The 23,464-nt window shown below is 36.1% G+C and overlaps 4 protein-coding genes across 7 annotated transcripts in view; 3 read left to right on the top strand and 1 right to left on the bottom strand.

Moving 5' to 3' along the window:
* The first annotated feature begins 379 nt into the window (after window positions 1-379).
* LOC143187616 (retinoblastoma-like protein 1) lies at window positions 380-7,523 on the top strand. Its single transcript, XM_076391873.1, has 8 exons — window positions 380-534; window positions 1,328-1,859; window positions 1,933-2,229; window positions 2,717-2,815; window positions 2,987-3,081; window positions 3,173-3,556; window positions 3,635-5,020; window positions 5,203-7,523. The coding sequence occupies exons 1-8, from the start codon at window positions 397-399 to the stop codon at window positions 5,386-5,388; spliced, it is 3,117 nt and encodes a 1,038-aa protein (XP_076247988.1). The 5' UTR covers window positions 380-396; the 3' UTR covers window positions 5,389-7,523.
* A 796-nt stretch (window positions 7,524-8,319) lies between these two features.
* On the top strand, window positions 8,320-9,590 carry LOC143187883 (uncharacterized). The gene is made up of 3 exons (XM_076392041.1): window positions 8,320-8,483; window positions 8,602-9,169; window positions 9,240-9,590. Exons 1-3 carry the CDS (start codon window positions 8,356-8,358, stop codon window positions 9,537-9,539), a joined length of 996 nt encoding a protein of 331 aa, XP_076248156.1. The 5' UTR covers window positions 8,320-8,355; the 3' UTR covers window positions 9,540-9,590.
* On the bottom strand, window positions 9,137-12,905 carry Puml (pummelig). Of its 4 annotated transcripts, none has more exons than XM_076391927.1 (7): window positions 12,705-12,905; window positions 11,882-11,958; window positions 11,609-11,815; window positions 10,985-11,314; window positions 10,788-10,905; window positions 10,530-10,716; window positions 9,137-10,458 (listed from the first exon to the last, which is right to left on the bottom strand). In XM_076391927.1, the coding sequence occupies exons 1-7, from the start codon at window positions 12,734-12,736 to the stop codon at window positions 10,222-10,224; spliced, it is 1,188 nt and encodes a 395-aa protein (XP_076248042.1). In that variant the 5' UTR covers window positions 12,737-12,905; the 3' UTR covers window positions 9,137-10,221. The 4 variants fall into 4 exon arrangements, with proteins under 4 accessions (XP_076248042.1, XP_076248133.1, XP_076248079.1 ...); XM_076392018.1 differs by lacking the exon at window positions 12,705-12,905 and adding an exon at window positions 12,319-12,533; XM_076391964.1 differs by lacking the exon at window positions 12,705-12,905 and adding an exon at window positions 12,268-12,345.
* A 4,517-nt stretch (window positions 12,906-17,422) lies between these two features.
* The window catches only part of LOC143188370 (synaptic vesicle membrane protein VAT-1 homolog-like), a 40,218-nt gene continuing 34,176 nt past the window's right edge, over window positions 17,423-23,464 (top strand). Inside the window, exon 1 of the mRNA XM_076392583.1 lies at window positions 17,423-17,966. Within this exon, the coding sequence (XP_076248698.1) occupies window positions 17,662-17,966 (305 nt within the window). The 5' untranslated portion in view covers window positions 17,423-17,661. The remainder of the gene's footprint in view (window positions 17,967-23,464) is intronic.

Here is a 23,464-nt window from a genome sequence, read left to right as displayed (position 1 = left end):
TTAAATACAAGAATCGATCCTGAAAATTTTGCCGCCTTTCCGAATTCTATCGTTTTAAAAATCCTAGAACCTAATCGATACCTAAAAATACATTCGAAAAATCATAATACTGCTGTTAGGATTGAAATAAAATTCGATTGGTTCTCTTAGCTACGTTATTCGAAAAATAAAATAACCATCGAACGTGTGATTATATTTCTGCAAGATCGACCTAAGGATTTTTTTCCTATAAGTAATTGCCGTTCTACATTTCCCGCCAACATGGCAAATATGGCGGAGCTCGTGTCGTTTCCCGCCAAACCCTCCGCGGAGCTCTCGTATGGCGCAGCTCAGTCGTGTACAGCGGTATAGTTGATCGTGTTTCTCCTGAGGTTTTTCACGAGTTTCCCGACGAAAATGGGGCAGTCGGACGACATTGAAGACTCTATTTACAGTAGACATCAAGATCTGTGTCAAAAGTTGAACATGGATGCGACTGCCGCATCCGAAGCCTGGAAATCTTACGAGACCATTCGACAGAATTACACTCTCGAGGTACCTTTCGAATGACTTCCAATCGTAGCTATTTTCTATCGTATCGAGTTGACTTGTTTACACGACACTTCCAGCGTTCTACTTGCGAATTGCTGTGGCATCGTTTACACCAGTTCTTTAGTTCTTCATGACAATTTGATCAAGTTTCTGTCGTTCGATATCGGACGTCGAATTCGCGGTTTGTTTAGTTGGGCGACCAAAGCGCACTGGTTTAAAATAATACGAGTGTTTGTGTTTGTCATTGGTTTCGAAGTTACGATAAATATGTTTACGTTGAGGGAACGATTTTTTGGGAGGATTATATCTGCCAGTGTTTGATACTTCGTTATTTGTATTTAGTGCTTAAATTGTTGCAATCTTACATCATATGCCTTTTATTAGTCCTGTAATGTGTTTTAGTTTTTCTGTTTTATTTGTTTTGGAAACTTAACTTCTGGAATTTGTGTCTGAGTTCTTTTTTTTAAACAATATGCCTATGGATAATGTTGCATACATAGAATTTGTGGAGTTGTGGTTACAGACTTCACTGATTGATTTATCAACATAAGTTAGAGGTTCTAATAATTATAGGTACTCAAAGTATTTCTTTAATTATTGTATCGAAAATCTTTGAAAAGTTTTTGATTAAAAATGTGAGAATCAAAAGAGTAACCAGTGTTTGATCGTACATTTAATAGAATGTTTGTATTTCTATTTAAAGAACAATAATTCTACTCATATTCTGAAACTCTTTATGTACCCATATGAAATTACTCATTTGGTATATTAAAGATATTATTATATTTGGTTTTAGGGTGATCAACTTCATTGGATAGGATGCGCATTGTATGTAGCATGTCGTAAGTCTTCTATACCCACTGTTGGAAAAACAGGTACAAATGTAGAAGGCAATTGCGTGTCATTGACACGTCTGTTGCAATTGTGCAATCTTCCATTGATACAGTTCTTTACAAAGAGCAAATCTTGGGCAGATATGGCAAATATGCCCCAAGACTTTCGTTCTAAAATTGAGAAGCTTGAAGGAAACTTTTCTGTTTCTATGGTAATATTTAAAAAGTATCAACCAATCTTTACTGACATATTCAAAGATCCAGTGGATGATATTTCGAGACCACCAAGATCTAGGCGTCATAAAGCAATACCTTGCACGCCTGCTAGAGTATTTGAATTCTGTTGGACATTATTTATTTGTATAAAAGGAGCATTTCCAGATATCTCTGATGATCTGGTTAACTCTTACCACCTACTGTTGGTTTGTTGTGATCTTATATATAGTAATGCCCTGTTATCGAATAGAAAAGATCTTTTAAATCCTAATTTTCCAGGTAAATACATACATACCAATTTGACAGTATACAATATTCATTTGCAATTGTTTAACCATTTCTATATTAACAGGCCTACCATCAAATTTTAATGACGAGAATTATACTCCACCTCAAACAGCAAATTGTATAGTCAGTTTGCTATGTGAACGTCATGAAGCTATTGCTGTTGAAGCTAAAGTCATTAAAGAGTATTACCTAAAAAATCATATTAATAAATTATTTAGCGAAAGAGTTTTGCGTGGAGAACCATCAAATTTTTCTGGAATTCTAGAAGCTTTAAATTTTGATGGCAACAGTAAAGCTATCAATAAAGTATATGAACAACATGTGCTGAGTGTTGGAGATTTCGATGAAAGAATTTTTTTAGGTAAATATTTATTTTAATATATTCTTGGAATAAACAGTTCATAGATGTGCTTAAAGATACAGGAGTGATGCTTGTAAATAAAGCAAAATAATCCTGCAGTTGCATGCTTGAATGCTTACTTTCATGCTGTTTTGCTTTGAGAAATATATTTATCAATGAAAATTACTTTTAAGTCAAGTGTTCTGTATATAATTTTATACAATTTTTAATCAGTATTAATGCATTAAAATATAGTTATATTATTGTAGTATCATTCTATTGTTTTAAGTATATATCTACATTAAAATATTCTATGTATTTCCATTCATTATTTAATTTATTTTAATTTAATCTCCAAGGTTATCTTATAGATATGCTTATGTTTTCTGACTTGCATTGTTTAAAAAAGGACAGAGCACTTAATTATCTTTTTGTTTTGTCTTACAATAATTTTCATTCCTTGCTGCTAACCAATTTGTGTCTGCTTTGTCTTGGCTGTGGTTTGCAGCTGATTGGAGGAGAGTCAGACTAAATGGAATATCGAGCTTGGAAATAGTTGGAGGAGATATAGCTTATGCTAAATTAGCCAAACATATTTCTATGAAAGGTAGGTTTATGATGTGTACATAGTAGGTTTGAATGTCTTATACAGAAATATCAACATAAATAAAAATTGCCATAAAAAAACATTTTCTTATTATAGTATACATAAATTATTATTTTGCTTTTATGTAAATACATTTTTACATGTATCACAAATAATTTCATTTTGTTTCAGGTCACGATGCCAGTAGTAACATTGGTTCTCCCACGCAAATAAATGTTGGTGATTTACATGAACAGTTTCAAATAAAACGGGAGCAATACAATGTGGTATGTGTTATAAATAAGTTATACAATAAATTATAATTAAACATGTAATAAGTATAATTTTAATTAAACGTGTATCATAACATTTTCATAGCCGATTCAACATCTAGCTCCACCCACTCCATTAACTGGACGTGGTTATCTTAGACCAAAAGATATTACTAACGCGACGCCAGTATCTACCGCGACACAGAGCGTAATCAGACTTCAAGCTATGTTAGCGGGGCAAACTTCACCAAGCGAAAATTTGTTGCAAATTTTAAACAACTGTTCCCAAGATGTAAAATCTCTAGTTGAGTCAAAGGTCAAAGAAATCGGGGAACAGTTCTGCGCTAATTACAACAAAAGTACAAACGCCAATGAGACTACTTCAGACTTCGGGAAGAAAAGACTTTACCTAGGTCAGACTCTGTTCTATAGACTTCTCGAAATGATTTTAAATGACGAAAAGCGGAAGAAACCAAACTATGATGTAACGGTACGTTGAATAGTTGCTGGGATTTCAAAATAAATTATAAATCTTTTACTAATTCACGCTCTTACTAATCTGTTACAGAATCTTCTTATGAACGAGATCTTCATTCAGTGTCTCTTCGCTTGTTGCTTAGAAATTGTGATCTATTCGTACAAAAGTAACGACAAAGTCTTCCCATGGATACTGAACGCTTTAAACCTGGATGCTTACTATTTCTACAAAGTAATAGAGATCATAGTCAGAGCAGAGGATCAGTTATCGCGCGATGTTGTGAAACATTTAAATCAAATAGAGGAAAAGATTTTAGAATCGCTAGCCTGGCAAAGCGACAGCCCTCTCTGGGCAGCGATCAAGTCCACGCCAGAAGGTGTTCCAAGTTGCGAAGAAGTTTCTCTGCCAGGTACACTGGAGACAGTCGATCCAAATACTCCTGGGCAACCAGTGCTAAGGAGAATCGCTTTAGATCGAGGAACTCATCACGATGTCCAACAAAGTCCTATATCTTCCGCCTCGGAGAGATTTCAGTCTCCAGTTGCAGCGTCTGGTGTGGCGAAGAAACGTCTCTTTCCCGACGCCAGAATCGGTGGACAGAGTGTGCTACGAGTGGCTGGTCAAAGCGTTTTACCATCAAAGGTTCTGACAATAGATGGTAACCCGCGAATACTTCTCTTACCTGAACAAATCACAGTCCCGAGATCGTCCACCGTGCCGAGCGCGTCCACTCCTATTCAGTCTGTAACGATGAATAGAGAACCAGCGAAACCGAAACGAACTGGCTCCGTGGCACTGTTCTTTAGAAAATTTTATAATCTTGCCAGCGTACGAATGTTGGACTTGTGCAGTTCGTTAGATATAATGGAGATCGACTTGAAGAAGAAGATATGGACGATATTCGAGTACTCCATCAAAGAACGAACAGAGTTGATGAAAGATCGACACCTCGACCAAATTTTAATGTGTGCAATCTATGTAATCTGCAAACTGGCGAAAATGGAGAAGAACTCGTTCACGGAGATAATGCGGTGCTATAGATTACAGCCACAAGCAGAGTCCCATATATACAGATCGGTACTTATTGCTAAAACACCAGGCAATGAATCGCAAACGAACAGTGAAGCGTCTGGACAGAAAGATACGACAGATAAAGAGCCAAACGTCGCGCCTCCCACGCCTACGAATATGGCTGGAACTTCGCAGAATTTTGGAGAAGAAACGCGTGGCGATTTGATCAAATTTTATAACACTGTTTACGTGCCACAAGTCAAAGAAGTAGCGAATAAATTAGGATTGGCGCGTGGCAGCGTAATGAATCTGTCGTTGAGTCCGCTGCCGAAGGGGAAACCTCCAGCTAGTTCTCCTGTGAGGCACGTCACTAATAGTATTATGACGCGTACGTTGGATCAAAAAGCTATTTCAGCTTCTCCAGCGCCACAGCTCAGTTATTGCTTTAGTCGTAGTCCGGCTAAGGTAAGTCATAAGTTACATTTTTATATCAGTCATACTACAATCTAAGGGTAAAATTTTATTGAAGAAACTATATGGTAAATTATTTTCTGTCTTTCTATATGTTTTTGTTACATGTTCAAGTAGTTATTAATAAAGATTAGTATTCTGAAACTAAAATCGTATAAAATTTTCTCCCTTTTCAGGATTTAGAGGCTATTAATAGAATGATGATTTCTGTTGACACAAAACGATTGATGGGCAAACGACTTTTATCAGACGATACCGATGTGGAAATGTCAGAAGCATCGTCTCCCTCCAAAAAGACAACTGCTTTCGTCGCGCGTAAATTAGAGAATATTATCGGAGAACGACGTACACAGAATCAATAAGAGAGAATTAAAGTTGTTTATGAAGAATGAAATGTGGGTAAACGAGCACGTTTACGTGCTATTTTCATTTCCGTTCATCGAATAAAAAATTTCAATCGAAGAACAAACGAGACAGGGAAAACATTTTTAAAGGCCGAATTTTTGTTTCTTGGCTGTGCGTGGCTTAAAATGAAATATTCACTTCTCAGGTATGATCATGTTTCGGAACAGAGAAGGAAAAAGGCCCGTGTGAATATTTAATCGTATGTACGAGTACGATACGTTATATTGAGTAAAGCCAGAATGCTATTTCCAGCATCGTCTAAAGTTGGAACAAGATATGAATTTATAATTGCATTTTGAAGGGAACAATTCCAAGATACAAGAAAGTATAATGTACTGGGCATTTTTTCGTAAATTTCAATATTATTTAAAGAGCGATTGATTCTTAATGCAAAATTAAGAAGCACAAAATTGAATTAGAGAGGTGATTTTGTATAATATTTCACTGGAACTGATTCTGACTTTCATTGATATCATCTTAGACCATATAAGAAATAGACACGGCTTCAGATAACTAGACTGAGGCAAAGATTTACGGGGAAAATTTGGCCCTCGTGACGTCACAAGGTAATGTAACACTAACTTCAGGGGCGTTATTATATATCGTATTCTTTCAAATCGGCAGCATACGTTTTTCTCTTCTCTTTTGGTGAACAATCGTTATCAAATTCATGTGTTGAGCTAAAGAATAATTATGGTGAAGCTATCAAAATTGAAAGTCTTACTGTACTTATTTCTAGAATATGTTGTATTTCAGGAGTATTTGATGTATTTGGTACAGCATTAGCTGCTAATCTTCATTGGGAACTCCAAGAATTTTGAACAAAACAATTGCTTGTAAAATGTATGGAACATATTCTGAAATTTACTGATGGTTCAAACTTGTCATGCTTTGTTGCTTGTATCCATAGGCGTTTTACCTCTGCATCTTTTGGAAAACTGCAATAAATTTATTTAAAATCGCTATAAAGAATTTAATCTCAGGTATAGATTATGCGATATTATATTAGTCAGTATTAAGTTTTGAAAGTAATGGAATAGTTGTATACCGATGAAAAGATGTGTTCGTATTGCCGGTCTGACGGTTTGTGCAATTTATCAAGCAACACTTCTTCAACATTTTTAATTATTCTTTCAAAAACACAGAAAAACGCTTATAAATAATATAAGGTTAACAGACATAAGTGATTACATACGAATTGAATCCTTGAAGTTAGTATTACACGTCATTTTAAATTATCTTGTGACGTCACGAGGACCAAATTTTCCCCGTTATTTTTGCCTCGCTTTTTCTCGTGGATTCTTATATACAGGCCGTGTCTATTTCTTATATAGTCTAAGGATATCACTGATCAATGGTATTTTGATCGAGCTATGTACTCTCTGAAGTTATATATATATTCGTATATAACTTATATATTTGTGTATGATGAATTTGTAAGTTACAGCCATAGACAAGTAGATGGACTCTATTTTTACCAGTAGATTTAAGCGTGCTTGAAAGGCTGAATGCTCGAAGCATGCAAATACGATTTGGGTGATATTTAATTAAATTTCTTAGGCTAGTAAGTTCGAAACTACGAAAAATTTAATCGTCCAATGTACTCTTGATCCTTGAGTGTAATAAGTTATTCGCGTCCCTCGAGATTTCGTTCGTTTAGCAAGCCGAGAGCGGTTGTCGTTTACGCGTGATGCGTACATTAGATATAAGTGTTTTTCAAATTTGACTTTTGATCTCATTAATCTGTCTTTTATTACCAAACAATATATATAAATTACAAATATTATTATTAATATTATTAATATTATTATTATTTTTAAGATAAGACCGTGACATATTTGACTGAGAATTGGAAAAAAGGGTCTTCACTTTTTCCCACAGAAAGTGTCTTGTACAGTGTGAAATAATTTCGTGTAACAAAATTGATAAGCAACAGTCGTCTCAGATGGAGGATATAACTTGATCGTGTACAAATTGTCCTGTATCGTTTACGTAACAATTTTCTGAATGTATGTATTTGCAAATTTTCGAGCTGAAACGCCAATTCGATGAGGAAATTAAATCGATCGAGATTTTCTTTCTCGTTGCACAATTATAGCAGTTCCTCTAATGATCCCCCTTTTTAGGTAAAATGAAAATGTAAAGTTTTATTGGCATAGAATTATTATTAAATAGTTTCTATGTACATAGTATTGTAATTCGAAAGTAAATTAGAGAAAATAAAAACGGAAATTTTATATGTTATATCTACTTTAGAATAACATTAACAATTATATCTATATTAATAGATTCTGTTAATGTATCTATTACAAGTATACAAAATTTGAATTTGTAGATAGTTGGTACAGTACTCAGGTTGAGAGACCTAAAACTTATAAACATCTCACGATGAAAATCACAATGTATCTATTTACTTTAATAACAAAGTTGACTGATAACATTTAATAAGTACTTTAGATTATTTGTAAATATATAGAATTAAGTTATATAAAGGATATGTAACAACGTCAATAATTAATGAAATGATTGTAGAATATAACCTATTACGATTAACCAAACCAATTTGTATAAACAGAGATTGCGAATTTATTGACAAACATATTATAAAGGAGTAAGTTTACATTAAATACAGTATATATTATTTTAAATTAAATATAGGAACAAGTATAATGAACACTAAATAAATTTATGTAACTGCAGTGATGAATGAAGAAAACTAGGTTATTAAAAACGATGTACACCCAACTCACTGCATTCTGGCCACACCGACACATATGCATGTAGGGGTGTTTATCTCCCATGAGGAATTCGGTAATCAACACCATCTGGCGACATTTAAAATAACTACTGTCAGTCTTGTATCCTATGTGCATATGAGTCCGTGCGGCCAGAATGCAGTGAGCTGAGTGTACTTTTTCAACAAGATGAAAAACGTACAAATATTTTTAATGAATCAAATCTGTAGACATTTGTCTACAACTAGTATAAGGCAAAGTACTTCAAAGCAAAGTATGGTGTTGGACAAAATTTTACGCAAGAACCGTACAAAAAGGTAAACATAAATTACAGATACTTTGGTAAATTATGCAACTAGTTTTCGTATTGATCTTTTAAAATATTTTAAATGTAAGTTTCGCAAAAAGTATAAGATGACCAATTTTTTGATATAGATCCTACGAAGTTAGTGATTTATTTGGTAGTGGAACAATGAAAAAGCAGCCTTCTGTACACACAACACGAAGGATGACTGTTTTAAATAAAATTTTTATGCAACATATTACGGATATGATGTCAACAGGAGAAGCTGAGCCAAATCTTCTGAATAAAAACATACAAATCTCTGAAGTGAAAGTAACTCAAGATTTTAAACAAATTAATGTATATTGGATAGACAATGGTATTGATAAGTCTGACACAGAAGAAATGTTACGTAAATGTGCATCCCAGTTAAGGTACAAGTTAACCGAACTACATGTCATAGGCTATGTGCCTCCAATTCAGTTTGTAAGATGCAAACACAATAATACGTTAAAAGAAATAGAAAGAAGATTAGAAATTGCAGATTTTGGGGAAGACTATGAACCTAATTCATATCCATATATTGAGAACTATGATGTTATATCTAATAGCTCTACTGATAGCTCTACTGAAACAGAAAATAGTGACATCTTTAAGATAAGTTTACCAGTAATGAAATACAATGTGTTTGGATTAAATCATGCTTTAATCATGTCAAAGGTATATTTTACAGATAGAGTATGTAGTATAAATAGTAACATACTTAAAAACTATGTTTCTTCTTCTATAGATTAAAGTTACATTGAATAAGACAAGAGAAACTTCTAACAAGCGAGTAGAAAATAGCGAATCAGATTCCATTCTTAACACTAGATCAAAAGTACAAGATGTTCCAATGTTTTTGACTGCAGAAGAACAAGAAGAACAATTTTCTAAATTCTTGGCTCAAAGACGAAAAGAACAAAGACTGAAATATAAACGTTCCAAGGAAAATGTTATATACGATATTTATGATGAAAATAATTCTGAGTCTGATTATGAAGATGATACAGATTTTTTCGTCACAGATAATGATTCTGAAGAGACATAATAAAGGATTTCTCATCCGTAAAATATTTTATCATTAATTTTTGTACATGCAATTGATTGAATAGAGTATAAGCAAACTAAGTAAGTAAGTTTCTTTATTCTGGTTAACCATTTTTTAAACAAAAACTAGTATTAACAACATTTATTTTTTGATGAAGCTCGTCTTATCTTATATTACAACTGTACAGAATTTACAATTTCAGTTCCTTTCACATATTACTTTACACGTCTAACGTAATTTATCTAAAATACGCTTGTAAATCACTGTTCCCAATAATTTAACTTGGTTTCACATCACGATGTAGGAGGAAAAAGACTTTCTATTATTTGCAATACCCCGTGTCTTTTAGTTCATATTATATGTACTATTTGCAGTTAAACTTCTGAAGTAAATCAAACACTATAAAATTAAAATGTGAATGACTTGATCAACATTTGAAAAAATATATAGAATCAAGGAATACAAACAATGAACCGATTGTTGTTATCGCCGAAACGGTACAATGAGTCATACATTCCAAAACTAACATGGCATAATATAAATACAAAACTAAATTACACAATAATCGTTTGGTATGTTGGGGCACTTGTACCTAATCTACATCACATAAATCGTGCAGATCATCCGACTGCACAATAAAATTAGTAAAATACGATTTAACAATAAAACTTTGTACTAAATTTCAACTAGATTGTGACTGTGATGTATTTAATTCTTGTTCTTCCACAGTTTTTGGATTAATTTTATCGTTCGTTACAATAAGTGAAATTTGTTGTTCACTTATTAGTTTATTATTTGGACGAACATCCGACGCGGTTAAGTGGTCTATCGAGTCACTTAAATTGCATGCTTCTAGTACATACTTATTAAAAATTTCGCTTTTATCTGCATAAACATGATGGCCAGCTCCTGTTATCGCCTACAATGATCCAAAATGCATAGTTTATTATAATTACAAATTAAGAAAGTTAACCAAGCTAATATATTTACCTGTACATTAATGTATGACGATGACCTAGCTTGTTTAAGCGTTTCCCAAGACGAATTGTCGACCCACGATCGACTACCATACAGTAAAGTTATCGGAATTTCTGGATTCATTTTGTCGATTCTCCTAACGATAGGATTTTTAGCCCAGCCAAAACCTTGCATCATCGCGTGAAATGCACTTTCACCGCTATTTGATGAACATTTCATTTATATTTAATTTTGTATTCTACATTTTAAGCATTAATTTAAGACACTTACGATGGAGTTTGAGCATTACACTGATGTATGTACTGTGAAATCACAGCAATATCGTCTTTTAACACAGGTGTAAATTTCTTTATAATATCTGGTCTAGTTTTCTCAATCAGCCACTGTCCTAAAGAAAGGAATATTTAAGTTATAATATAAACATGCTAATAAACTGATACAAGTAATACACCATAAAGATTACTAACCAAATGGACCAGCTACTCTGACTGCCCATAAAGGGTTTAATGGTTGTACTACATATGCTATGGCTTTCACCCATAATGGTATAGGCGCTCTTGAAGCTGGTTCCACGGGTCTTTCAGGAAAGCCCCAAGGATCAGCAAGAATGAGATGCTTAATCCTTTCAGGATGTTGTATAGTGTACGATGCTGCAAGAAAGCCACCCATTGAGTGACCCAGCAACACAAATTTCTCTAATTGCATTTCTCTTCTCCATTCTTCAATAGAACGAACTAATTGGTCTTCAGCTTCTTGCGCTTGGTTACTGAAAACAGGACGGCTACTTCTACCAAAACCTATATTGTAGAAAATTAATAGTAAAAAGAATGGAAATAGTCAACACTAATTTACATAATTTTTATGACACCAGAAATACCATTAAATATGAAAAATACAAATTTCAAATGATGAAAAAAAAGATATTCTGGTGACAAATTGCAAGTATCTTAATAATCTGCAATAACATCTACCTCATAGATTACACAACTCCAAAGTTCAATCTTACTCATCTATGAATCATATAAGATAATTGTTCTTAAGAACAAAGAACATATTGAAGAAATGTTGAGCTCTAACCCTTCTATGCTTACCTAATATATCAATAGCGTACACTGGCCTCTGGGAAGCCAGTGCATCTAGGTTTAAACACCATAACGCTACCCCTGCTCCCAGGCCATGTAACAAAACAATTGGTGTCTTTGGCGACTCCTCATTTAAAGATATAGTCCATATTTTGTCTGCTGTTCCTACGACTGGTCCTATGTCCACATACCATCCACGATATGCAGTTTTCAAATCTGTATCATACATTTCACCTTACGATCCACTCATTGGCAAAGTCTAATCGATGAAAAAGAACTTACAAGAAAGAATTTTCTTCTCCGCAGCACGTAACATAGTTGAAGATGTGCTAGTCCAGCTAAGCCATCCCCAAATCCAGCTAACAAAATCAGAGATCCATTTTTACAGTGATATTACAAACATTATTAAAAGAAAATTAGATTACTCGTTCAAATAAGTTACATTATCTTGCTTTTTGGATGTTAGTGAATACTTCCATGCTTATGATACTCACACACATTCTTACATAAAAATCAAACAGATGGAACTGTTGAAAGTTATTTAATGTACAAGATACATACCATCAATCTTTATCATGGTATTATACTGTACGATGATACAATGTTATTTTCAGAAGCAAAATGCTGATATGAATGAGTGGACAGTCGAGCTTGACAAATGTTCCTACCTACGTCTTATTTTTCAAAACAACTAGGAAATTAATTTAGTTACACATTACTTTGGCCATGATTCTTCGTTCTAAAATTATAAGCAGCACGTGGCCTTGAAACACGATCCAACGTGACACAGTTAATTCTTTCACGTACGTAATTGTTCTCCTCCTTGTCTCTTCATATTTTCGTCTTTGAATAATTGCACGGTCTTATCATTTGCCATGTAAGCCGATTCTACGCGAAAACTTGATCGGAAAATGTCAAGAACATTCAAACCATGACACGGAAACCCGTGATATCGAAATGATGCAACGTTACGAAAATGCGTAGGCTGTCAGTGTGATGCACGAGGAATGATGAGGCGAATGTTAAATAAACGGGAAATTTAAACGAAAGCTCTTTAACTGACAGCTGTGAAAACAAGAAGAAAGCAATCGTTAATAACGCGTACCTCTTCGATTTGACAACTTCATGATCTGCCATTAGCTTCAGAGATGCTTTTGCTCGGTCTTTCGCGATGATCTCTTTCTCGATAATGTGGAAAAACAAGCACGCCGACGTATCCGATTCTATTATCTAGTCAATGTGTCGATTCGAGTACAGTGTCTGATGAAAAATGGAAGGATGGGTGGGAGGCTCAGCTGATGTACATTAGAGAACTGGAGAATTTCTGTGGCCTTTTACAAAATATATCTACATACGTGTCTATACGTATGTGGTTATGACATATACCTAATACTATTTCCTTACTCTTTTCAAAACATTTAGTCAGCACTTTTGTTCTATTAGCTTTTTTCTTTTTCCCTGTGATAATTTAGATAAAAAGAAATTGATCTCTCCGGCAGAAGTAACATAACCTAACATTTACACGATTATCCATTCAAATTAAGAGACGTTCTCGTTTAAATATCACAGTTTACTTTATTTCATAATTCATAAATCGAAGTATATTAGAATTTTGGTTACAATAATAAATAACCTACATTTCTTACTAACTGTTTATCGTATCATAGATCAATGTACTACAATTGCTTTAATTAATCATTCATAGATTTTTTGCTAGTAATACACCATTCAATCACGTTTTACATAATATAAATACTAATTAACTCCCCTTGCAGTTCTATCAACAAAAATAGAGATCGATTATAGTCATTTCCTGTTATTGAAAAATGTTTAAGGTCATCAATGTTGCGCATCGCCCCGATGCTATTTATAGTACCAATTATAGCGTTAAAAATTGATTCGCGTAAATAAAAAGAAGCTAGAAGTGTTCGACCTCTTGCAATATAATTCTCTCGTTTAATCGATTGAAATGTACGAAACGTGGTTGCATTTATTAAAATTAATGTCTCTCTTCAGAGCCACGATGTTGAATGAATCTAACGCTCTATCTGTTGAACGTGCGGTAGATAAAGTGTAAGCACTGCGTAATGAAGAAAAGAATACCAGACAAGGCATTCTATAATGATCAGAGAGCCTCTGTATACAGGCTCTGGGTGCTTTTGGCTCTCCCGACAATATGAGCTATTCATCCCAATCAGCACATCCTCATTGCACTCGTGCATGATTCTCATTATTCGGTCCAATTGTTTCGGGAATTCAAACTTGCACGATAGCCGCCGGATCACACTTCCACTCTTGCATCCTCTATACGAACACTTGTTGGCTGTAGCCCATTAACAGTGCATAAGCGAATTAACATAGAATTAGAGAAATATTAGGCTCTCCCATGAGCAACGCTGCTTCCTGTTTTACATTTTAATTCAAAAAATTGAGAACTCGTTGAAGAGAAGTTTGAAGAATTCGATAGAGAGGAAATGGTGGTAGAATGTAATATCAGCTGTGATTAAAAATAACAGATCTAATAATTAGGGAAGAAATTGTGGAAAACATTATTTCTCAAGCTTTTTGCTTCTTTATTGTATACAAACACTTCGAATATATATTCTAAATGTATAAACATCGAATATATACCTTAAACACTATTACGCATTAAAGGCAACAAATTTTACTTAAATTAAATTTTCATAAAAAAAAACTTGTATAAAAAAGCAGACCTAGAGCACAAAGATTAATCTAGGAATCTTGATCCTCGTTATAACCTCGCCGAAGAGTCGTGAGTCTATAACGAAAAAACGTGTATTTTTCGATGTTGTCCTATGAAAAGGAGATAAGAGAATAGAATAATACAAAAGGTAGTGTTCAATCCGAGGGTAGGTAGAGATCGATAACTTTGTCTCTCAACGAAAGTACATTATTAATCTGTGCTTCAGGATTTATGTTTTTCTGAGGAGGGAAGATATCATTCACAAAGGTACAAGTTCAATAAAAACGACGCAATAACAACTCTGGCGAAGCGAGATATGCATAGGGAAGTTTATTTAGTTTTGGCCGATGAAAATGAAAGTACAAGGCGCATCCTTTCCCTTCCTCTTCGGAAAATAGTAACCAAACTATTTTTATTTCGTGGACGAAACATATAGGAAATACAGAGAGGGTAGCAAGAGTTTACATTTGGAAAGGCGTGTTCAAGGAAAGGCAGGATGTGAACTGTGCTTGTGTGTATATTACAATATGACGCATAGCATGCGTGGCGTAAGGATACACGTGTAGCTCGGGCGTCGTCTGCTGGCACTACTTTCCTGTCTGCCAGTCAGAGAAGAGGATCCCCAACGAAACGAGCAATTTTCACGTTTCAGATCGCGCAGTATTTTCCTACTGATTAAATTATTTCGTTTTTCATCTAGCAATCAATTTTCTAACAGAATACTTTTGTCGATATAATTTATTCAAATGTATTATAATTCAGCTTCAATTCGATGTTAAGTCTCACTTATATCTCAGATTTTAGATTTTTGAAGTGACTTGAAAAATGAGAAACTTTTTTTTTAATGGGATTATAGGGTAATATTGATTTTTGTTATTTTGATTATTTTCGTGGTACGATATATGGCGCTTGATAACTAAATCCAATCGATAAGTCTCAAACACGAGTCTTGTTTTCGAGTATCGTTAATGCTCGAGTAATGCGTATCGGTCATTCTTCATTGTTCTTTGACGACGCAATTAGCTATCAGCAGCGAAGAAGCGAACCGTTTTTCTTCGCGACTGTGCTAGTGATTCATAATACAAAGGCGTGTCCTTCGAATTCCTCCTCTGTTGCTTCCAGTTCTATTTTACGGATATTCCCCTAATAGTCATTAAAATATAAATTACGATGGATAATTACTGCCTTCGGTAATTGCACCGATTTGTGTCGTGCCAGATGTTGAAGTTGTTGAATTTATTTCACATTTTTCGGTACTCGGTATTCATAACCTCATTTTTGGAGTAAACTCGAGTATCTACGTTCTTGACATAACCAACATAACTTGACATAATCGATATGGTAACAGGCTTATCAATCGATTTTGATTGTCCATTTTTTACATGAATATGGAGGCTGAGTCATTTTATCAGCGCATATGGTATTAAAAAAAACGTAACTGTTCAAAATGAATGATATTGCTCCAGTATAATAATTCAATATATGATGTTCCTATAAAAGATGTCGATAGTAGAACACATCAGTAGGGAGTTTATTCATGTTTCACTGCTTTCTTTCTTCCGAACCATTCTTATCTTTTGTTTACGGTAAGTTGCATTAAAATTCAAGCAAAACATTAGTCAAACGATACTACTATCGTATGCTAATGACGCCAGATAACGATATTTCACAATCAAATACGAAAGCTCTTAATATCATCAAACCAGTCTTAAATTACTTGATTACAGGTTTCATTTACTTTTTAATCTAATCGTTCACAAAAATAGTTTGTGAATTTAACCTATTGTATAACAAAGTTATAATATACTACAGCTCTTGTCATTTACCGAATAGTATTCTAAAATAGGAAAAAGTATACTGCCGATTCTGAAAAATGAAAATCTATATTTTATGGATTTATTGTAGGAAAACCCTAAGTGGAGGTCGTTAGGCGATTTTTCAAATTGTGTCTTTATTTATTTTAATAGCCTTTAGAGGGCTCTTCAAAAACCTTAACCCTCGTCCCATAATTGATAAAAAAATCTAAGCTTGTTTAGAGACATGCAAATACCTCTAACTGTAAATCAAAATGACCCAAGTCATCATTAATACTGTTTTATAGATTCGTATCTTTTTTCAAACGAAGGTTTATTTTTAAATAAAAACATTCTTTTAACCCCTTTCTTGTTTCTGTAAATATAAATTCTATATTTTAAATCTGAATGACTAAACTCAATTTTTTTTAAAAATCTAACAGGTCGTTTTCCCTTACAACCACAGAGGCACATGAGGAGATCATGTTCATATTTTTGGAGAAAAGCATATTGAAGAAAAATTCATTTTCATAGAAAATACAATACGGGATCATATTGATTTTATTTTAAGTGATATATAAATTAGATACTAAATGACGAGTATTATTAAATTCTACTGCAAAATTCATTTTATCTCGAATCTCCCAAACCTCTAAAACTACCAAGACTTTATTCATTTATTTCTTTATCAACGATCATATAAATACACCCCTGGCGTACAAAACTGTACAATCCAGATATTCAAGACCTCTCAGATATTAATACATCTAACAGATTTTATTTAACCATTAGATACACATTAAAAATGCTCCCAACATTTTGAACTACCCACTTCCCATGACCCATCGAATCCCCAAACCCTAAAACCATCAAGACCATCACGAGCTCCGATCCTCGAAGCATACTCGCGATTCGAATTTTCGTCGTGCATACAGATTCGAGCCGATTCGAGATCTTTCAGCCACCACCACCAGCGACAAGTGTCACAGGGATCGTCAAAAATCGCAGTCGACGATGCCCTGGGTAACGAACAGATTTCATCCTCTCTTCGCGGAGCAGGAGCAGCGGCGAGGACAGAGGGGGACTACTTTTTAATCGCGAAGAGCAATGCTCCGCGACTCGCGGCACCTGTCGTACTATGCGCGAGTACCCGAACGCAGCGGCGCGTGCGCGGTGGGGAGAGGCGTCGCTCCGATTGGCCGAGCGAAAGGGGCGCGCGGTTGCTAAGCAACGGCAACACCGCGCGCGTCACCGGCCGGCTACGCCGGCACACGAAGCGTTCCTGGTGCGCCGCTGGCGTAAAACTGCGCAGAACGACGTCGGCTCTCGTCGGGTGCGAACGCGGTACGGTCCAGGATACGCGCTAGGATAGCCAGCCTTTTCTTCTCTTCCTTCCTCCCTTTCTCTGTCTCCCTCGCACGCACGCGTCGCGACGCACAGCAGGCCCCCCTTCCCTTTCTGTCGGTTGTTTTCGTTTCGGGAAGCAGGAGCGAGGACGAGAGGAGGGACACGATCCACGCGTAAATACTGTAACCGAGCCCGAGGGAAAGCAAAAGAGCGGCAAAATGGCAGAGGACAAGAACGAGACCAGCCCGAGCGCCGAGGGTGAAAAGCCGCCACAGGAAGCGGCGCCCGCCGCGAAACAGGAGAAGGAGGAGCCGAAGGAAAGCAAAGAGGAGGAGAAGAAAGTCGAGGAGAATGGCGATGGCGAGAAGCCGAAGGAGAACGGCGAGGAGAAACCCACGCCGGAGCCGAAGGACATGCGGGCTATAGTACTGAACGGTTTCGGCGGGCTGAAAAGTGTCAAGGCCCTCAGGAAGCCCGAGCCCACCCTCGCCGAGGGAGAGGTACTCATTCGAGTCAAAGCATGGTGAGTTGTTTCAAGTTTCGAGATTTCAGGCGAGGTTTGGAACAGCGCAAGCCCTAGGACCACGTTTTCCTTCGGGTATTTGGTGGGAATGTTTACGGGGTGACCAGCTTGCCTGGAAACCCTCGCGTTTGGCAGGGTTTGTTCTAAACGCTGTTAAAGGTGGAAGTGCTGCCAACACCCATTAGAGGGTTTCTGGTTTAACTGATCACCCTGTGTGCAGGCTTAAGATTATTTGAAAATGGAGAGCTTTGGGCTTGTACTGTTCTTTAAATCACTGATTCAGTTTTTTATGATGAGGTGAGTCTCTGGACTCGAACGGTGGTTCTGCAAGGGAAAATGAGGCGAAAATTTGAAGTGCTGATTCTTCACAGGAAGCTGCGTTCTCATTTCAATTTATACACGTACTATTGAATATTGCTGATTGCGAAGTGAGAGTCGCTTTGAACTGTTTTTACTTTTGATTACTTGCGCAGATTCTTAGGAATTTGTTATATTTTTGGTGCGTCTAGTATTATATTCATCAGAATTTGAATGATAATAATACACAAAAGAAACTATAGAATGAGAACTTAATTTTCATTCTGAGAAATGGAAAAAAGGATATTTAATTTTGGAATTATATTTAAATAGTCTAGCAACAGATCATTAGGATCCCACGCGAGTAATTGAAGCTTCATGTGAAGAAATCGTCATAAAAAGAAATAATTATCCAGTAAAGATACCTTTGTTCCATTCCTTACTATTTAATTTGCATTACGATAAGTTCTAAAAATGATGGAAACAGTTTTTGTTTCCAATGGCATCTGTTGAAGTCTGTTACAATATGTTATATTGTAGCAGGCTCGTCACAGAGCGCGGTCATGCGTATAAGTACGAATACTCAGCAAAATCTCTAATACTCTTTAAATAGAGTTTAAATAGAGAAACGTGTTACTGCACACTTTCGACATATTTTCTCACGCAGAATTTCCCTTCGAGCTGTATCGTAGTTCGGAGACACCCTATAGCACTCCCTGCGCTTTTGTTCGTTTCGAAGCTTGTACGTCGAAACTGCGACCGCGTCAATCGAAATGACAGCCATATTACAGATCTCTCTGTTCTTCCGGTACTGTTCAGGGACTTTATTAATTCTTCGACGAAATGTGTCGTTACCGGTGAAATTCAGATGGCGATAACAGGAAGTTGATTAAGATTGACATAATGTTGAGGGAAGCGTCGTTTCGGCAGTGGTGCTCATCCTGTCTGAAACTTGCAAGGTCGACGCTTACGGAGTGAATTTTTTAAAGAAATTAATCGTTCTGGGTTGGGCTAACTTCAAGTGAAGTTTTTAAGATTCTCACGCTGAAGGTTGATCGATTTATTGATTTGCAACGATACGATTTGGAGCAGGTATCGCGGATGTAACCTCGATACGTTCCCAATTGTCCGTTATTCGTTTCGAAGGTGAATCGCAGGAAAATAAATAGAAAATACACGCTCGCGGGGTTTCGACCCGGAACAAACAGACCGTTACGACCACCGCTGCATCTTTGAAATTTAAGGCGTGGTATCTGTTCCGAGACGCACCGTAATTAGAATTTTAATACGGTTACGATGAACGGATGAGTAAGTTTGTAACTAGACCACGAGTGTTTGTGTATTTGTGGGAAGTTTATGACATATACAAAATATCTTCCAATAATTCTTTATATTTGAGGTGGTCCAATATCTTCTGAAAAGCGAGTACAGCATGCACCCACTATAAACTCATTATGTCCGTTACTTGCTAAATTTATTGCCTCCTTTTTGTTTCTTTTCTTTTTTAAAACGAATAGTGGCTTGAGCTGTAATTTGTGAATAATTAACTGCCTTCTTAAAGGAGACTTGCCTGCACAGTAGCAAACAAAAGAAAGCTTAACAAAGTTTAAAAGGTACCCTACACATGAATGAGTATTTTAAATAAAAAATTGAATATCTAACATAGTTACTACTACTAATACATGGAAGATTTAATTTTAAACTTTCTTTTTCTTTCACCCATCACTATGTGCATACACACTTAGTTTTCCTTAATTCATGCACAATAAAATTATAAAATATTCAAAATGGAAACTCTTGGAGATAAATAATCCCTAGGAAATTCCCTATTATTTTTTATTTCTTTGAACACATTTTACGCTTACAAAACAAAATAACATTATTCTCTTTGGTCTGAAAAAAGATCCCTCCTTCAAAAGGTTAAGCTCAAGAGCATACACCTCTCATCCTAGGAGCCCTTGACTTTCGAATTTCAAAGTGCTTGAAATTTCGAATCGAAGGCCGAGAATTCGAGCCTCGCAGAACGTAGGTGTCCCTCCACAGCGAGGTGTTATTATTATTAAGTATTTGTCAGGACGCGACACAGTCTGCGCGCTAAGTAGGCGGCTACATTTATAGAATACTTATCCGTGCATTTCGTGTCCGTGCATGCGTTCGCAGATACGCGAAACGAAGTTTGATAAGCTGTTTAATTGGCATCCAGCGCCGTGGTTATTGTCGAGCGTCCGCGTGCATATTTTTCTGTCTCTCTGGCTTGTTCGTCGCTAATGCGAGCGTCGATCGTGCCCTGTGCACAGGTTACGCCGTGAAAGTCAGTGGGATTGGATTAATGCGTTATCATAATTGTGGATAATGGATACATACGAGCCATTCACATTTTATCCCCCCAAAAATACTGTTTTTTAGATATTATTTTGTATATTCTCGTAAATTATTTGTATTCTACACTATTTTGCAGATATAAATTTGAGGCATTGATGGCAAAAGTGGTTTAAGCTACATTTTTTCGAAATTGAGTTAATGGCACTAATTTATTACAAAGAAATTCTATATTTTAGATCGCTCAGTTTTTCGATTTTGTGGAGTAGTGAAATTAGTTCTTTATTGCTTTTAATGCCTCATTTGTCATAAATGCATATAAGGGTTGTTCGCATGTTAAAGCGATTAACTCCACTTTTTGATTTTTTTCTAAATTTTAGTGACAAAGTGCTTGACTGATGCTTACAGCTTTTCGTATTTAAAATGAATATGATCATTTATGTTTTGTGGAGTCAACCAATTTGGCAAATGAACGACTCATATATTACAACGGAAGTTGACGAGCTTCGGTGAGCCACGTTTGATAGCTGCTACGCGCTTGCCATTAATTCAGACGTGGGAAAAAGGATTATTAGGTAGCGTGATATGAGTAAACCTTTAACGATATTAAGGAACGCTTTGTGCCTCTTCATTATACATATTCACGCGCTTATATGCTCTCGCGAGTTTGCATCTTGAAATCGTGATTTAGGGCGTTTAAAAATTTTTTTTTTCAAGCCACCAGATTATTTTCGGTTAAATTATGTTACGCTGACTTCGCCCCTAAAGCTGTTTGTTTTTAGAAAGAATAGTATATTAGAGAAATTCGTATACTCCCTGCGTTTTTACGTTTACATAACGTAAAAACTTCCTCGACCATGTGTTCTGTAAATCCTGCTTGTGGCTCTGGGTCCTCTCAACAGCTTCACTTAATATTTCGAGTAGTTTGCAAGCTTTTCTGAAACGGAAGTTCTTGGACTGAGTATTGTTAACATTTGAAAGACTTGATGAGTCAAAATGTTGTACATTCAGCTTCCCCAAGAGAAAGAATGTTATAATAATGAAATAACGAAGGCCATGAAATTAGATAAGGAATAATTGAAGCGTTCTCGTGAAAAGTAGCACGAGTGTCAAAACAGGAAAAATTTTTTCTACAAAAAAAAAAAAGTTTTAAATATGTTTGTTATGGGCCATTTTGATCTTTTTAAATAGTAGTTAATTTTTTTTTATATAAATGGCGACTAAAAAAACGCCCTCAAAAATGTCTACTTTCCCCAATGAAGAACTCAAATTGTAATGACCGAATTTCAATCTAGAAAGATTCTTACCACAAAACCAGGACCTTCAAGAATTTCTATAAAAACACTGAAAATATATAACAGACCTCTGTGAGCCACATAGTCGCTCTTTCGAAATAAAATCTAAATGATGTCTGAGATACTGCAAATAGTTCCAAAACGAAAATACTTTAGAGTGTCCTCTGACGTCTCCACTTGAGAAGCTTATAAATCCAGAACCTGCCATACGAGACCCAAAGCAAACCAGATCGAAACGTACGATACAGCATCGCTATCGCCCCCAAACACGAGCTTCTATTTACTTCTTCCTCGGTTCAACAAACGGAACAGGACCAGTGCAGCGGAGGCGCGTTCTTTTGTTCGTAGCAGAGGCGGCGAAGGTCAGGATTTTACGAGATTCGAGGGCAAAAGCGTCCAGTTTCTAGGTATACCAGTTCTTTTTTTTTCTGCGCGGTCTCGCGTGTCTAGCCAGGCGAATTCTTTTTTCCTCGCGGCGGTGGCCGCGCGCAGGCGGGAGGAGAGCACATAAGAACAGCAATAGAAAGCCAGGGAGAAAGAGAGAAGCACAGGGGAGCATCGAATTCGCCAAAGGCGTGCGGGACCTTTTCACGCGTGAGTCACGTTTCATAAAAGCGATTGGGATTGATGAGAAAATAGCCCCCATAGAAAGATATCACGCTGCCAATGCTGGGCTCGAATGAATTTGTCTGCACGACTACAGACTGTGAGAGAGAGGGAGAGGCGTTCGTTACGCTGGCACCCCTGCTCTCTCTGCGCGACGCGCCCTGCTCCGACGACCCGTGGACATTAGCGATTGCTACTCGAGCCGATTCAATTGGCGCTTGAGCATTTTTACTCTTGAAGAATAACATTCCTTTGTTGTTGTTATTATCATTAGACTCTCCAAGCGGCCAGGAGGGAGGGGGTGCAGCGCTAGCCCGCGAACTTTGTATTCTTTGCGTTTGGGAAAAGCAGAGGGCACTCTTGTGGCGATGACCGAAAGTTGACCTTGAAGCTGTATACAGGGTGTCCTGAAATTTTTCGCACGAGCGGAGCGAGGGGTAGTCGAATCGAGGCAGCTTTGTTGTTAGACGTTTTTTATTCTAAACGTGGGTCTTTGGCGTTAATTTGTGGCCTGGGGATTTTTATGCATCTAGGGGAATTTAACCCTCAGTCTAAAAAATGTATTTTTCTGAGGGTTATTTATTATTGACACGTTATTTAGTAAGTAGAAGCCTCAAAAAGAATGTGAAAAATATTCCTAAAAAGTCTAGAACTTAATATTTATGGAACCAGTTCGGACAAAAGAGACTCATGTTTATAAGAAGCAGAATTAATACGTAAAAAGTTATGGGGTGTATATAATAAGCAAAACTATACAAAATATAAAAAATAAAGTACACTGTGACTTATTTGAGAAGTTTTTATTTAGTTTCCATTAGTCGTGTTTAATTATATTTACGAAAATATGCATTTGCATAGAAGTCCGCAGTCGACTGATAATTATTTGTCGTCGAAGATGAAGGTTTTATGTTGATCGAGGGTAAATAAATCTGCGGGAAGAGTAAAAGATAGACAGGGTACCCTTCTCGAGCAAAGATTATT

The sequence above is a fragment of the Calliopsis andreniformis genome, chromosome 1, assembly GCF_051401765.1.
Source record: "Calliopsis andreniformis isolate RMS-2024a chromosome 1, iyCalAndr_principal, whole genome shotgun sequence".
NCBI classification, from domain to species: Eukaryota; Metazoa; Arthropoda; class Insecta; order Hymenoptera; family Andrenidae; genus Calliopsis; species Calliopsis andreniformis.
This window is presented reverse-complemented; position numbering and strand designations above follow the sequence as displayed.

Coding starts and splice junctions, on each gene's coding strand:
- LOC143187616 (XM_076391873.1), top strand. CDS start 397: ATGGGGCAGTCGGACGACATTGAAGACTCTATTTACAGTAGACATCAA. Junction 1,860..1,932: donor TTTAAATCCTAATTTTCCAG/GTAAATACATAC, acceptor CTATATTAACAG/GCCTACCATCAAATTTTAAT. Junction 3,557..3,634: donor AACCAAACTATGATGTAACG/GTACGTTGAATA, acceptor AATCTGTTACAG/AATCTTCTTATGAACGAGAT.
- LOC143187883 (XM_076392041.1), top strand. CDS start 8,356: ATGAAAAACGTACAAATATTTTTAATGAATCAAATCTGTAGACATTTG. Junction 8,484..8,601: donor CGCAAGAACCGTACAAAAAG/GTAAACATAAAT, acceptor TTTTTGATATAG/ATCCTACGAAGTTAGTGATT. Junction 9,170..9,239: donor ATGCTTTAATCATGTCAAAG/GTATATTTTACA, acceptor CTTCTTCTATAG/ATTAAAGTTACATTGAATAA.
- Puml (XM_076391927.1), bottom strand. CDS start 12,736: ATGGCAGATCATGAAGTTGTCAAATCGAAGAG. Junction 11,315..11,608: donor GTACGCTATTGATATATTAG/GTAAGCATAGAA, acceptor TCTACAATATAG/GTTTTGGTAGAAGTAGCCGT. Junction 10,717..10,787: donor TGTAATGCTCAAACTCCATC/GTAAGTGTCTTA, acceptor TTCATCAAATAG/CGGTGAAAGTGCATTTCACG.